Here is a 13,652-nt window from a genome sequence, read left to right on the forward strand (position 1 = left end):
TATAGGGTATCGTTGGATCGGGACTGTGCTACGTGGGAATGTCGTGGTGTCTCAGGCAACGAGGTCCGGTTTTCACGTCCAGCTTCATACCTTTGATCCAAGTCTTTGCTGCCATTTTCAGCTTCTCTTTTCTTCATGAGCAAATTTACTGTGGAAGGTAACCTAATATTTCGTTACAAATATCAATTTTAAATTACATTGAACGCATCATAGTACAAATAATATTGCACTATATACATTTAAATAGCAATTGACTAGTAGAGAATATGCCTATATTAAAGACCCTTTCATCTTAGTAGAGAAGTTTAACGCTTTATAAACCAAATTGATGCATCATATTGCATAATACAAATTTAAAAATTGTTATCTTATAGAAAATCATTGAGACTTATATAGCTTTGATCGATGTATATATAGATTATAATAGAACGGATTAAACAGGAATCTAGAAATGATTACATACGGGAAAGCTGATTATATGTGTTTCTTTTCACCTAACAAGTTGTTATTATATGGTTCTTTTTGACTTTTATTACTAATAATTTCTGACAGATGAACTATGTAAATGAAGTGTGATAGGATCAGTAGTCATCATCGTGGGACTTTATATACTTTTATGGGGCAAAAGCAAGGATAAGTCTGCGCCGATTACCAAACAAGAACCATTAAATCTCGATCTTGAAGGTTGTGGGACAGCACCAAAGGAACTCAATAGTGCTGCCCATCCAGTCTCTGCTAAATAATTACTTCAACATATATTTAACTGTTTCGCATATTTCTAACTCCAACTGAGTAAATGTCTATTAGAACATCATACTAAAGAAATTACACAATAAATTAAATGTTATTCTTATTCAAAAATAAAAATACGAAGTTCAGATTTGGAGACTCTTAATTTAGTTTCATAATCATAAGCAATGGCGTCAAAATGTATAATCAAAAGAGCTTAACAAATTGCCCGTCTAGCTCAGTTGGTAGAGCGCAAGGCTCTTAACTTTGTGGTCGTGGGTTTGAGCCCAACGGTTGGCGTTTTTTACTTTTAAAATATATATTCTTTTCATATTAGGAGTTTAGGCGTTTTTTACTTTTAAAATATATACATACTAGGTGCTTCCCCACGCAACGCGTGGGTTGTGGTGTAGTTGGCACTTTCTTATTTTTTTTGGTCTTTTTCGTTTTCTTTTTTGTATTATTTCGTTTTAATTAGGCATATACGAACTTTGCCGTCACTTTTATTTATACACTATATGTTTATACCATTTCGTTCAGATGTGTATAATTGTGGCGTTTATTTTTTATGAATTATGAAAATGTTGTTTCTTGTTTTTGAGGATCCAATCTTATCATTGACTGATATTGTTTCCAATACATTTATTGTATTATAGATTTTCTAATTAACTGCTTATGTAAACCCTTCATACGTTGATGTTGCAATAATAAGTTATTTTTTAAAAATATCTTCCGTGTAAGTGATTATGTTTGTATGCCCATGTTTTGGTCTAATATCAATAAGATCGTTTCTGTTTTTCTTTAGTTGGCTTTGAAACCAATATTGAGTTAAGCAAATAATGGGTCAAATTATGGTGTTAATAAGTAATATAAATTCATATATATATATATTGTATATATGTGACTATAAATTTAGCTAACTAAAAAATTATGTAATATTTAAATACAATCTTGAACATATATATATATATATATATTTATTTGTGGGAGGAATGTATGAAATTATTGGATAGAAGTTATTTTTGAGTTAAATGACCTTTAATGTCTTTAAAGTGAGTTAAATATTAATAAATTTTTATATGTGTCTTGACTTTTTTTAAAAGGAATACCAAGTGTTTCCTTCCAAATTTGAAGTGATATAGTATTTTAGTTTTCTTATATGATTTTATGAACTTCAATGTAAAAGTTTTTCAAAGTAATAAGTACACTCACTGATTGAATTATAAAATTTGGAGAAATGTTTATTTCGTTTAATCATCTGCTCTTTTAAATAAATTAAATAAGTATGTTGTTATTCCTACAAATAGGACAACATATATTATAGTTTAACCATGGAGTTAAGCAATGGAAATGGAACTTGTGATTGCAAGACAAAATGCTTATATGTTACACATTGATCGTTTAAAAATGAATAGGAACATCTAATTCTCAAATAAAGTTGATTGTTTTGTTAAAACCAACATATGTGAATTTAAATTTAACTATGCAAATTTAAAAAATAAATATGAATAGATTAGAAAGGCAAGAAATATAAAAGAAATATTTTTTATATAAATAAAATAAAAATTGAAAACAATGTTAAATATATATAATATTTTCTACATTAAAATATAGAATCAAACTCTTACAAGTTACAACACATATGAGATATAACAACATTTGATATTGGTAGGAGAGGAGGAGAGAATGTTTACTATAAGATGGTAATCCAAATTAGATAATGGAGATGAATCTTTAAAAAATAGAACAATGTAAAATATATATATATATAATACTTTCTAAATTAAAATATAGAATCAAACTCTTACAACACATATGAGATATAACAACATTTGATATTGGTGGGAGAGGAAGAGAGAATGATTACTTATAAGATAATAATCCAAATTAGATAAAGGAGATAAATCTTTTAAAATAAGAACAATGTAAAATATATATCATGTAGTCTCTAAAATTAAAATTTAGCATTAAAAATTTACAATGATATTTTATTTGTTTTTTACAACCCACACAACAAAAATAAGAAATAAAAAAAAAACGAAAAATGATTTGAGGTATTGTAGAAGAGAATGAGAGAATGTGAAAATGAGATAGTAAAAGAATGTCAATATGAGAGAATGATAGATTGAGAGAATGCTTATTTATATGATAAGAAATGATGGAAGTTACATTTAGAACTATGGAGTTACAATAGTAATTTATTGTGTTTGAATAAAATTGAGTGGTAGAATATGATTAATGCATAATTTATTTTATTTTCAGTTATAATTTTATTTTAATGTGTGAGTTAAATGTATTGTGTTTATTGGATCTTAAATATTGTTTAAAGCAATTAGAAAGCAAATAAAAAAATAAAAAAAAAATAAGAAAACATTAAATGAAAATCAACCAATAAAGAGAGACCAAAACCTTACTCTTATATATATATATATGATATATTGCTTTAAACTTTGAAATGAGAAATATATTATAAACAATAATTTTACATGAGAAATATATTAATTTAGCCAACCAAAATATGAATATAAGTTTAGCCAACCAAAATAAATAAAAAATATTAAAATTTAACCAAAAATAATTTCTCTTGAAAGATAATAAGTTAGTAGGAGGAATGAATTAATGTACAATTATTGGATAGGAGTTACATTTGAGTTAAATGGAGTTACATGTCTTTAATTATAAATAAATATTTTAATTTTTTATAACCTAAAATAAAAGGAATACCAAGTGGCTGAATCAAAATTCACATGATTTGGTTGTTTGTTGATATAAACTCAACACTTACACATAATATTTCAAAATAAAAAATATTACTTTTTAAGTGACAAACTAAATTAGTTTTCTTATAAAATTATATGAATTCTTCAATCTCAATAATTTTTAAAATCCCAAGGATAACTTATATTTTTTTGGTTTTCACTCATCAATTTAATTTATAGTGCTAGATTTCATACTAATGGTTTCATCTTTAGAGAATTTAGTGAAATGATATTTTTAAAATTATATTTTATTTTTATATTTAAGTTCCAGTTGAATATGTTTTGTTTTTTGGATCATTTTTTATTTTGATTAAAGACACAAAAAACCAATTGTTTAATTATGTTCTTTTTGTTTTCAAAAACCTCAAATCATAAAAATATATATATATATATATATATTATATTGATATCTGCAGATTTAACAATTGGATCACAAAACAAAATAGTCTTTATAAATGGATAAATGGATAATTATATTGATCTTTAAATATTATATTGATCTTTATAAATTATTAAAAATGATACATGAATATGTGAGATAACCAGAGACATAATAGATAATTACATATGGATCATTTCAACTTTATGATCTTATTGTGTGGTGAATATTGTAAGGAAGTATGAAAATAATGACTTATAAGATGTTAATATAAAATAGAAAATGGAGATAAACATTTTAAAAGATTAAAATAAATATATAAGATATACATATCATACAAACTCTAAAACTAAGCTTTTACAATGATATTTGATTTGATTTTTTATAACCCATACAACAACAATAACAAAAAAAATACAAAACAAAACAAAACAAAACAAAACAAAAAAGAGATTTGAGAGTAGTGGAAGAAGATGAGAGAATGAAAGAGTGATAGACTAAGAGAATAAGATAATGAGTATTTATAGGAAGAGAAATGATGAAAAATTACATTTAGAAAAATGAGAGTTACAATTCTAATTTATTGTTTTGTTTTAATACAATTGATTAATACAACTTAGTGGAGAAATAAAGTTAATGCATAATTTATAGGGAGAAGCTATAAAGATTTCAGTTTTATATTATGTGAGTTAAATGTGAAAATTAATTGTTTTAAATATGTGTTCTAATATAATTTTTTTTTGTTAAAATTATATTGCCAAGTGGACCAATAAGGAGAGACTGAAACTCTACTTTTATATATATGATTCACATATATGTATAGGCGTTTTTTACTTTTAAAATATATATTCTTTTCATATCAAAAAGCCAGTACAAAAAAACTAAATTCAAAGCAAGGTCAAAATAACGACTAAGGAGTAAGGAGTAAGGATATTACAACGAACCCCAAGAAAGCAAAGAGATAACTATTACTTTGATCACAACACAAAGATATATATGTCCCTATACATATATGTGAATATGTCCCTATACATCGAAACAAAACTGGGACGACCAACAAAATCGTTTACCTATCCACCAAAGTTATCATCATACTTTATCCGTAACTAAATTTCTTTGTTCAACGGATCCACAATTATTTTGATCAAGCCAGGAGTTTGATTATTGATTGGAGGCTTGCGTCGAGGCTTACTATGGATCGGATAATCATTGCGTAACAATCGAGCCAGTTTCTTCATATTCTTGGCTGAAGTAGATGGTTCAAGTCTTGAAAGGCTATTATCGATGGTGGGATAGTTGACTATGGTCATCATCTTTTGACAAGATGTATGCTGTAAATAAAGTTATATATAAAACGATAAATACTATAGGGATAACAAGGAGACTAAATCTATGAGTCTTTAAAGATGGATTACAGACAAACCTTGGTGGTGTCAATATCTGCCAATACATTGGTCTGCTTGTGCTCTCCTGCAGTAAAGCCAAAACATATCTAAAATAAAGACATGTTCACTACTTTAACCAATCACTTCAGAATAAAAATAAAGTTTTTTTTATAAAGGATGAAGGAATTAAATGTGTTTTTGTACAAACAGCTAAAAATGATTACTGAAGCTTAAGAATAAAACTAATTAATAAAGAGATTATACAAATGCTACACATATTACAAATTATAAATTGTTTGCTGTGACTATAAGTTATGCCTAGGAGGATGGCGTGCTGGTCCATGATAATTATCATAGAAAGCTACAAATGGACTAGAAGATTTTTTCTTCTTGGGTTTCCATTTAAATAAAGAACTCTTACTTCTTTTGTGAAACCCTAATTTATGCCCAACCGTCAAATGCTCTGATGAAGCTGACATCTTGAAACTCCAATTATCATTGTTCATTGCCGTGACTTGCTTCTTCTCGGCTCTCACTGTTCTCCCCGACCTTAGTTTCCTCGGTGCAACGTTGTATAAAACCTATTATATGGTGTATAAATTTATATAATGGATTTCATAAAAAGAAAATTGAGAAAGATTCATTGAAAATAAGTGTATTACTTGAGGGTGCAGTGTCGATGAATCTTGATCTTCACGATAGTCAAGACTCCTGTGACCCGCTTCTCCGCCTATGAATCAAGTTTTAAAGATATTACTTTTAAACAAAACTTGTTACTAGCAATTTTGTTAAGCTAATCATCAGCCGAAGAAAAAAAATATGCAAGAAAAAGTAAGGTATAGAAGAAAAGCAAAATTAGGGATCTCTATGTAAAGGCACCTTCATGAGCATAGACTAGTAGGACATGTTCCTCTTCTAGCGATTGAATAATCAAAAGGAAAGCTACTACTATGGTTGTGAATCGCATCATGAATATCAAAGACAGATTCTTCCAAGTTCTCTCTCTTTTTGTTTTTGAATAAGAGATACATACATATGAGGGTCAAAAGGCTCAATATTGACCAATTTCTTATTCTGGTCTCATTAAGATGTAAAGAGCAAAGACCCGAGTCAAAAGGGCACGGTTTTTGTCGTCTGGTAATAAACAAAAAGAATATTAGTACTTCTAGGTGCATCTTTATTATCAATGTGATACATATATATATATATATATATGTATGTATTGTCTCCTTGTAAAAAAATAAACAATGGCCTTCAGACAAAATAACGCAAAGATCTTCACATACATATTTTCTGCTATACCAAAGCCAAAAGGTGAGAAAATCCCATCAAGCATAAGGGAAACTACAAATACAGTACTCCAAGTGCTATATTAAAGAGATTCTTAATTAATATAATTAATTATGTTAATGCGATTTCTCAAAATAATATGTCAAGGCGAAACTTGATTTGATTCAAATAAATAACGAGATACAAGTTAAATATTTAACGTTGAATAAGTAAAGTGATAGGAAATTAAAATATATTTTGAAATTTTATTACTATTTTGGTTTTTTCAATTTTTGAAATATTTCTGCTTCTGCACTTTAAGTAGAAATACTAATTATATTATCTATCAATATTAAAAGAAAAAAATTGTGAAATTTTATCTATACTATTAAAACGGAAGCATTTTTAATAAAAAGACATAGGATTAGACATTATTACAATGAAATGCCACTGAAATCAGAATAAGGATATGTATAATCTTTGAAGCCAAACAGATCGATATTAATAGGAAGCCAAACAGACTGATATTAGGTATATTGGCTGAACCAAAATTTAATGATATAACACTAAAAAATCGGGTGCAATTTTCTAATGTTTATGGAAATTGAAATTATTATACTACAAAAGCGCAATCAACAAGATAATAACTATCTAATTTTTATGGAAATTGAATTAAAAATAATAATAGTTTCCTAATATTTACGGAAATTATATAAATTTGTTGCCATAAAAATCGGACTCTTAAATTCAAAATTACATATATGTAAATATATTTAATTTTCTAATATATTTTGAGATATTTCTGGAAACAAATATTTAATTTTGATATAATGATAATGTTTAATTGGGTAAGAAGTAGTCGTTTTTCATTTGTTAACATAAATAATGTGGTTAATTAAAGAAAACAAATATTGGATTATCAAAAATGGAAATAAATAACGTTAGTTTTTTAAATTTGTTCAAAAAAAATTAAAATTACTTTTATGAATTAAAACAATAATTACGGAATTATGGACAAATTTGTGGTAGTGAAATTTGTGGACGAACAATTAGGAAATTTATACAATATTTTGGGCAAAACATATCTTAACAACAAATGAAAAATACGAACAGATATTTAACTTATGCCATACCATTTTCCTATATGTATAACGAAATATTTGTGTTTAAATCCTAGATTATCCTTTTTTGGTCTTCAATTTCGATAGCATATATATTTTTGTTCTATTTGCTAATTGAAGTAGAATCTAATTTTGAGTTTTTTTTATTCTTGATTTCAGCTAATGGAAGACATGGAGACAGTTGTTTCTCCACCTTGTGTGTCAGTATCTCTTCAAAACTATGTACTTTGATCTATTTATTTTTGAATATTACTTAGTTTGTTGACTTGGTAGATTTTATATTATGTTAATTTTGCTCTTTATTTTGCATAACACACCTTTTGATTGAAAGAGTTTATAAATTTATAAATTTATAAATTGATTACACAACTGTTCCTGCTCTTCTCAATATCATGATAACTTTTTTTGATGATTTTGTTTTAAGGTGATTTTTGTGTAATATTAATTTGTGTGCTTTGTTTTTGTAGATGGCAAACTTCGGTTCAATAATTTGGACTTGGGAATCAAACTCATAGGTATGTAATACACATAAACATTAAGATTCTAATTGTTGTTAATTTTTAATGTTTTTTAAATTAGCTAATAATTTGGTTGTGTTTATGCAGGGTCAAAGGTCAACATAGTCGAGAAGCCTATGAAACTGTCTCTTTTTTTTTTCAAAACAAAATTGTCTATTAATTTCATGTTAATAAATCTTTATGTTCATACAGAGAATAAATGACTACTAAACCTGAAAATTATGTACAATTCCAACTCATCTTAAGACAAGGATCACACAAGAAGAAACTATGAAAATCATTTTATAATAGCTTGGCTGCAGTCATCAAACACACACAAAGATGTCCGTCTTTTTTTGTGAGATTAGTAGTGCGAAGAAGAAAGCATGTAGGTTGAAACATGAAGTAGTAAAATCAAAGAACTTGTGATTAATTTTATTGTATTTTGACTTTTCAACAGGCAAACAACATGTTGTATAGAAAATTAGTGTATCCATCCACACGTTTATTAATATATTTTACAAAGAAATTGTAAATCACATTTTTTGTTTTTTATTTTACCAAGTGTATAATGAATGAAGGAAAACAAAAATCGACTCCTGGAATATCAAAAGTTTTATACCCAATATTTTTGAAATCATTTTTAAAAGTTTCCGCAACATATCAGATTATTAAAATCCATACTCTATATATCTAAACTTATTTAATTTGATGGTATATTATTTGTTATTTCCAAAAATGACCATCTAATTTAATATGTTCAATAAAAAATCATCATTTATCTTTTATTTCATAAAAAAGTTTAACAAAAATACTAATTAATTCTGATTATAATAAATAGATCAAAAACCAAAAAAGTGAATTATTAATTATTATTTTTTTCAATTATGAAAACAGTTATTATATTTGTAATATATAATCTAACCACAATTTACTATTTAGTAAAGTAGTATATTCTTTATATAAGTTTTGGATTTTAGATCCATCAGTATCTCAAAAATTGAAATATTATCGATTTCCAAAATATTAATTCAAAATATATACAATGCTGAAATTTTGTGGATCTTGGTTCATAAGTGGAAAAAAAAAACAATTTTTAACAGTTAAGAATAGTCTTAGTGGATTAATATCATAACTGCTACGATTATAATAAATTCTATGGTGAAAGGATTATTATTTCATTCTCACACATTTATAGCAAACTAATACAATTTAATGTTATAGATCCTATACAACTAAATGTATCTACAAATAAAACCCTCACAAACGTGAGGATCCAAAACACTTACTTATTTCCTTAGCTGATAAACTAAAATATATAATATGAAATGTGTAGATTATTATTAAAACCACAGTTATGAGATGAAAAATCATATCTGGGACGTGATATACCACTTTTGTTTTACTATTTTCTGTCCTGAAATAGATGTACCGTCTTTCTCTTATTGTTTTTTTTAATGTAGTTATCTTTACGTATAATAAAAGACAAAACTGATCACTTTTTTAGTCTAAACCAAATTATAAACAAATCGAGTACTTAATTGGTATGAGTTCGGTTATATGAATGTTAACATTGCTAAAAAAAATATGTTTACAAACATAACTCCACACATATGTAATATATTATAAATTTAATAGCAAACTTAGCTTTTGAAATCAATCCCGCACGTACGTGCGGGTCTGAATCTAGTTGATTATAAAACAGATGAAATATCATGTTGAGGAAAACAAAAACAAAAATTGTGAAAAAGGCACGAGGAAGTGCATCAAACAAAGTGCAGAGGTTGGGAACATGTAAACAGGAAAGAAAAAAAAAGCATGTAAATGTGTCTTTGCATGGATTTACTAAAATCACTACAAGAAAACCTGCGATATGTGACCATTGGTTGTGACCAAAATTGTAGTCGCAAATATTAGCGACTACTTTGTAACGTATTTGTGACCAATTAACGACCAACACCAATACCAAGACAAATCAGTCGCAAATTAACGACGATGTTGGGAAGTCGGCGAGTAGTCGCAAATCGCGGACCCTTTTGCTACGCTTTTAAGACTGGTCCAAAAAAGGTCGTAGTTTGCGACTAATTTGGGACGGAAAGAACAGGGTTGCAAAAAGCCGTCGTTAAATCGTTACAAAATAAGACTTATTTGTAACTCTCTTAAAGTTTTTTTGTTCCGTCACAAATCAATCGCAAAATAAATTTAGAAAACGTTGGAAACATTAGTATCTAACTCACCTAATGTTTGAGACGCCCAAAATGAAGTCGCAAAATCGTCACAAATATTCACCTGTCATAGTTTGCGACCACTTTGAGACGCAAAAAACTGACAGATGGGCAAAAACATAATTTACACACGATTCATCTTCTTCTCTACAAACCCTAAGCGCCGCCTGTGCTTGCTGCAAGTTTCAATATGAAATTTTGGTGTTTTTTCTGTTTTGTTGGGCATTTTCTTATGTGTTTTCATCAAAATGGAACAAATCTACGGTCACCTATTTGCGACTAATACCTGAGTTCAGGACGACTTTGTAATGACTTTGCGACGCTCATATTTTTCTTGGACATTTCTCTATTCAAATTTATACCATTGTCAATATTAGATGTCTTCTACTGATTACAACAACCTTAGACATGGAAAATATAATCAATGGCATACAAATATTATAGAATTCTAAACTTTTGTAAGAATTTCTTAAAAATCTTAAACATTGCTTAATATATATTAGGTAATGTTTACTAATGCTTTGTAATGATCATAACTTAAATGCATTTCATGATTATAGTCATGTAAAGGATTAATCTTGCTCTATTGTTGTAATTTCATTGATTCTAACAGTTTAGATGGACTGTAGATCGATCAAAAGCTTTAAAATTCATTAGAAAGTTTCGTGACTCTTTAGATTGGTCACAATAAGGTAGCGTTTTTGCGTCTGTTTCTTGACGCAGTTACAAAGCGGTCGTAAATTAGCTACAAAACGACGACGACTTTGCGACCACCGCCTGAGTTCGGGACCATTTTGCGACTAACACCTGAGTTCGGGACGACTTTGTAACGCTTTTGCGACGCTCGTATTTTACTTGGACATTTATCTATTCATATTTTTACAATTATCAATATTATAAGTCTTATAATGACTCCAACAACATTAGACTTGGAAAAATATAATCAGTGGCATACAAATATTATAGAATTCTAAACATTTGTAAGAATTTCTTAAAAATCTTAAACATTGCTTAATATATTAGGTAATGTTTAGTAATGCTTTGTAATGATCAGAACTTAAATGCATTTCATGATTATTGTCATGTAAAGGATTAATCTTGCTCTATTGTTGTAATTTCATTGTTTTTAACAGATTAGATGGACTGTAGATCAATCAAAAGCTTTAAAATTCATTAGAAAGTTTTGTGACTCTTTAGATTGGTCACAATAAGGTAGCGTTTTTGCGTCTGTTTCTTGAAGCAGTTACAAAGTGGTCGTAAATCAGCTACAAAAAGACGACGACTTTGCGACCACCACCTGAGTTCGGGACCACTTTGCGACTAGCACCTGAGTTCGGGATGCCTTTGTAACGCCTTTGCGACGCTCGTATTTTACTCGGACATTTATCTATTCATATTTTGACAATTGTCTATATTATAAGTCTTATAATGACTCCAACAACATTAGACTTGGAAAAATAAGCAGTGACTTACAAATATTATAGAATTCTAAACATTTGTAAGAATTTCTTAAAAATCTTAAACATTGCTTAATATATTAGGTAATGTTTAGTAATGCTTTGTAATGATCAGAACTTAAATGCATTTCATGATTATTGTCATGTAAAGGATTAATCTTGCTCTATTGTTGTAATTTCATTGATTGTAACAAATTAGATGGACTGTAGATCGATCAAAAGCTTTAAAATTCATTAGAAAGTTTTGTGACTCTTTAGATTGGTCACAATAAGGTAGCGTTTTTGCGTCTGTTTCTTGAAGCAGTTACAAAGTGGTCGTAAATCAGCTACAAAAAGACGACGACTTTGCGACCACCTCCTGAGTTCGGGACCACTTTGCGACTAACACCTGAGTTCGGGATGACTTTGTAACGTCTTTGCGACGCTCGTATTTTACTTGGACATTTATCTATTCATATTTTGACAATTGTCTATATTATAAGTCTTATAATGACTCCAACAACATTAGACTTGGAAAAATAAGCAATGCTATAGTCAACTTATGGTTTTGTATCTTTTTTATAATTAATCAAACCATAACATGTAACATGATATGTAATGTTAAGTAATGAGTTTGCAATTTCATAACTTACAAGCATTGCATGTGTTTTTACTAATTTAACTTGCTAGACTTTTAATTATTGTAATATCATCCTTACATCACAATAGATAGGTGTTATTTCGATCATAAGTTAACAAATTCGTTACAACTCTTAGATGTTAGTCACAAATTTGTCTCTCTTTGCTACACTTTGCGACTTATTAGCGACCATTTCAAACTTCTTTGCGACTGTATTGCGACATAATTGCGACGGATTATTTTCAGATTAAAATTTTGGGTTTTCTTTTAGCGGCAAAACCTCCCTCCTAATATTTGATTATAATTAATATTTTTGTGACCCTTTTGTGACTACGTAAGATTTATAAAGTTAAAACAAAACCCATTCGACACTTAGTAAATATCGACATGACTTTTTAGATCTAGGGTTTTGCTCTCTTGCTCTCAACCTGAAACTCTCTCTTCAATCTCTAACCAAATCTCTCTATTTCGATCGATTTCTCTCATACTCTAAACCCAATCTCTCTGTATTCTCTTTGATTGCTTCTAATGGCTGGTAAATCGACCAAAGGACGAGGAGGGAAGTTTGTTGCTCCCGAGACAACACCATGGAATGAAGCAAATCTTCCGCAACACGACTAAGCACCTCCACCTCGTCAGCCACTGTTTGATGAGGATGAGTATATGGAAGAGGAACAGCCTGAGAGTGATGAAGATTCTAGTGATGGCGAATGGGAATGTCCACTGGAAGCTCGAGAACCACCGGTGCCGCTAGACTATGAAGCTTTGATTTACGGTTTGTTGCAGCTTCCTGGGCGAAATCATCTACCAGTCTTGAGTAAGGACCATATTGAAGGCGTTGAGACCATATGGTAAGGAATCTTGGCTTCTCGTTTGAGTAATTTCTGTTTGAGCTTTTGAATTTTGTGTTTGAGTTTATGATATTTGTGTTTAAGTTTGCATTTGGATAGAGTTATCTTTTGATTCTTTGACTGGTTAGAGTTAGCTTTTGATTCTCTCTAATGTCGATTTGTGATTCTGATTCTAGCTTGGAACCTCAACTCATCGGAATCTCTATATTGATCAACAGAATGAGATCTTTCTAAAGGTAATTTATGTCTAACTCTTCTTAACATTGTCTCTGCCTATGACCTGTGACTGGTTGTCTTTATTTTACACCTTGAGGTTGATGCTACTTTCAGATTTTTTTTGGCTTTTTAATCATTTTCTGTT

At 28.7% G+C, this 13,652-nt stretch overlaps 2 protein-coding genes and 1 non-coding gene across 4 annotated transcripts in view; 2 read left to right on the forward strand and 1 right to left on the reverse strand.

Moving 5' to 3' along the window:
* LOC104710816 (WAT1-related protein At3g30340) overlaps positions 1-882 on the forward strand; it is a 3,537-nt gene extending 2,655 nt beyond the window's left edge. Inside the window, exons 5-6 of one of the 2 annotated variants that reach the window (XM_010427472.1) lie at positions 6-157; positions 572-882. In XM_010427472.1, coding sequence (XP_010425774.1) covers positions 6-157; positions 572-743 — 324 coding nt within the window. In that variant the 3' untranslated portion in view covers positions 744-882. Of the gene's footprint in view, positions 1-5; positions 158-552 lie in introns of both variants that reach the window. The other variant, XM_010427473.1, reaches the window with a different exon arrangement.
* TRNAK-CUU lies at positions 957-1,029 on the forward strand. The gene has a single exon. It is a non-coding gene; the product is annotated as a tRNA-Lys (tRNA).
* LOC104710817 (root meristem growth factor 4-like) lies at positions 4,820-6,348 on the reverse strand. The gene is made up of 5 exons (XM_010427474.2): positions 6,132-6,348; positions 5,915-5,982; positions 5,674-5,833; positions 5,291-5,337; positions 4,820-5,198 (listed from the first exon to the last, which is right to left on the reverse strand). Exons 1-5 carry the CDS (start codon positions 6,220-6,222, stop codon positions 4,974-4,976), a joined length of 591 nt encoding a protein of 196 aa, XP_010425776.1. The 5' UTR covers positions 6,223-6,348; the 3' UTR covers positions 4,820-4,973.

This window comes from Camelina sativa, chromosome 9, assembly GCF_000633955.1.
Source record: "Camelina sativa cultivar DH55 chromosome 9, Cs, whole genome shotgun sequence".
Classification (NCBI taxonomy): domain Eukaryota; kingdom Viridiplantae; phylum Streptophyta; class Magnoliopsida; order Brassicales; family Brassicaceae; genus Camelina; species Camelina sativa.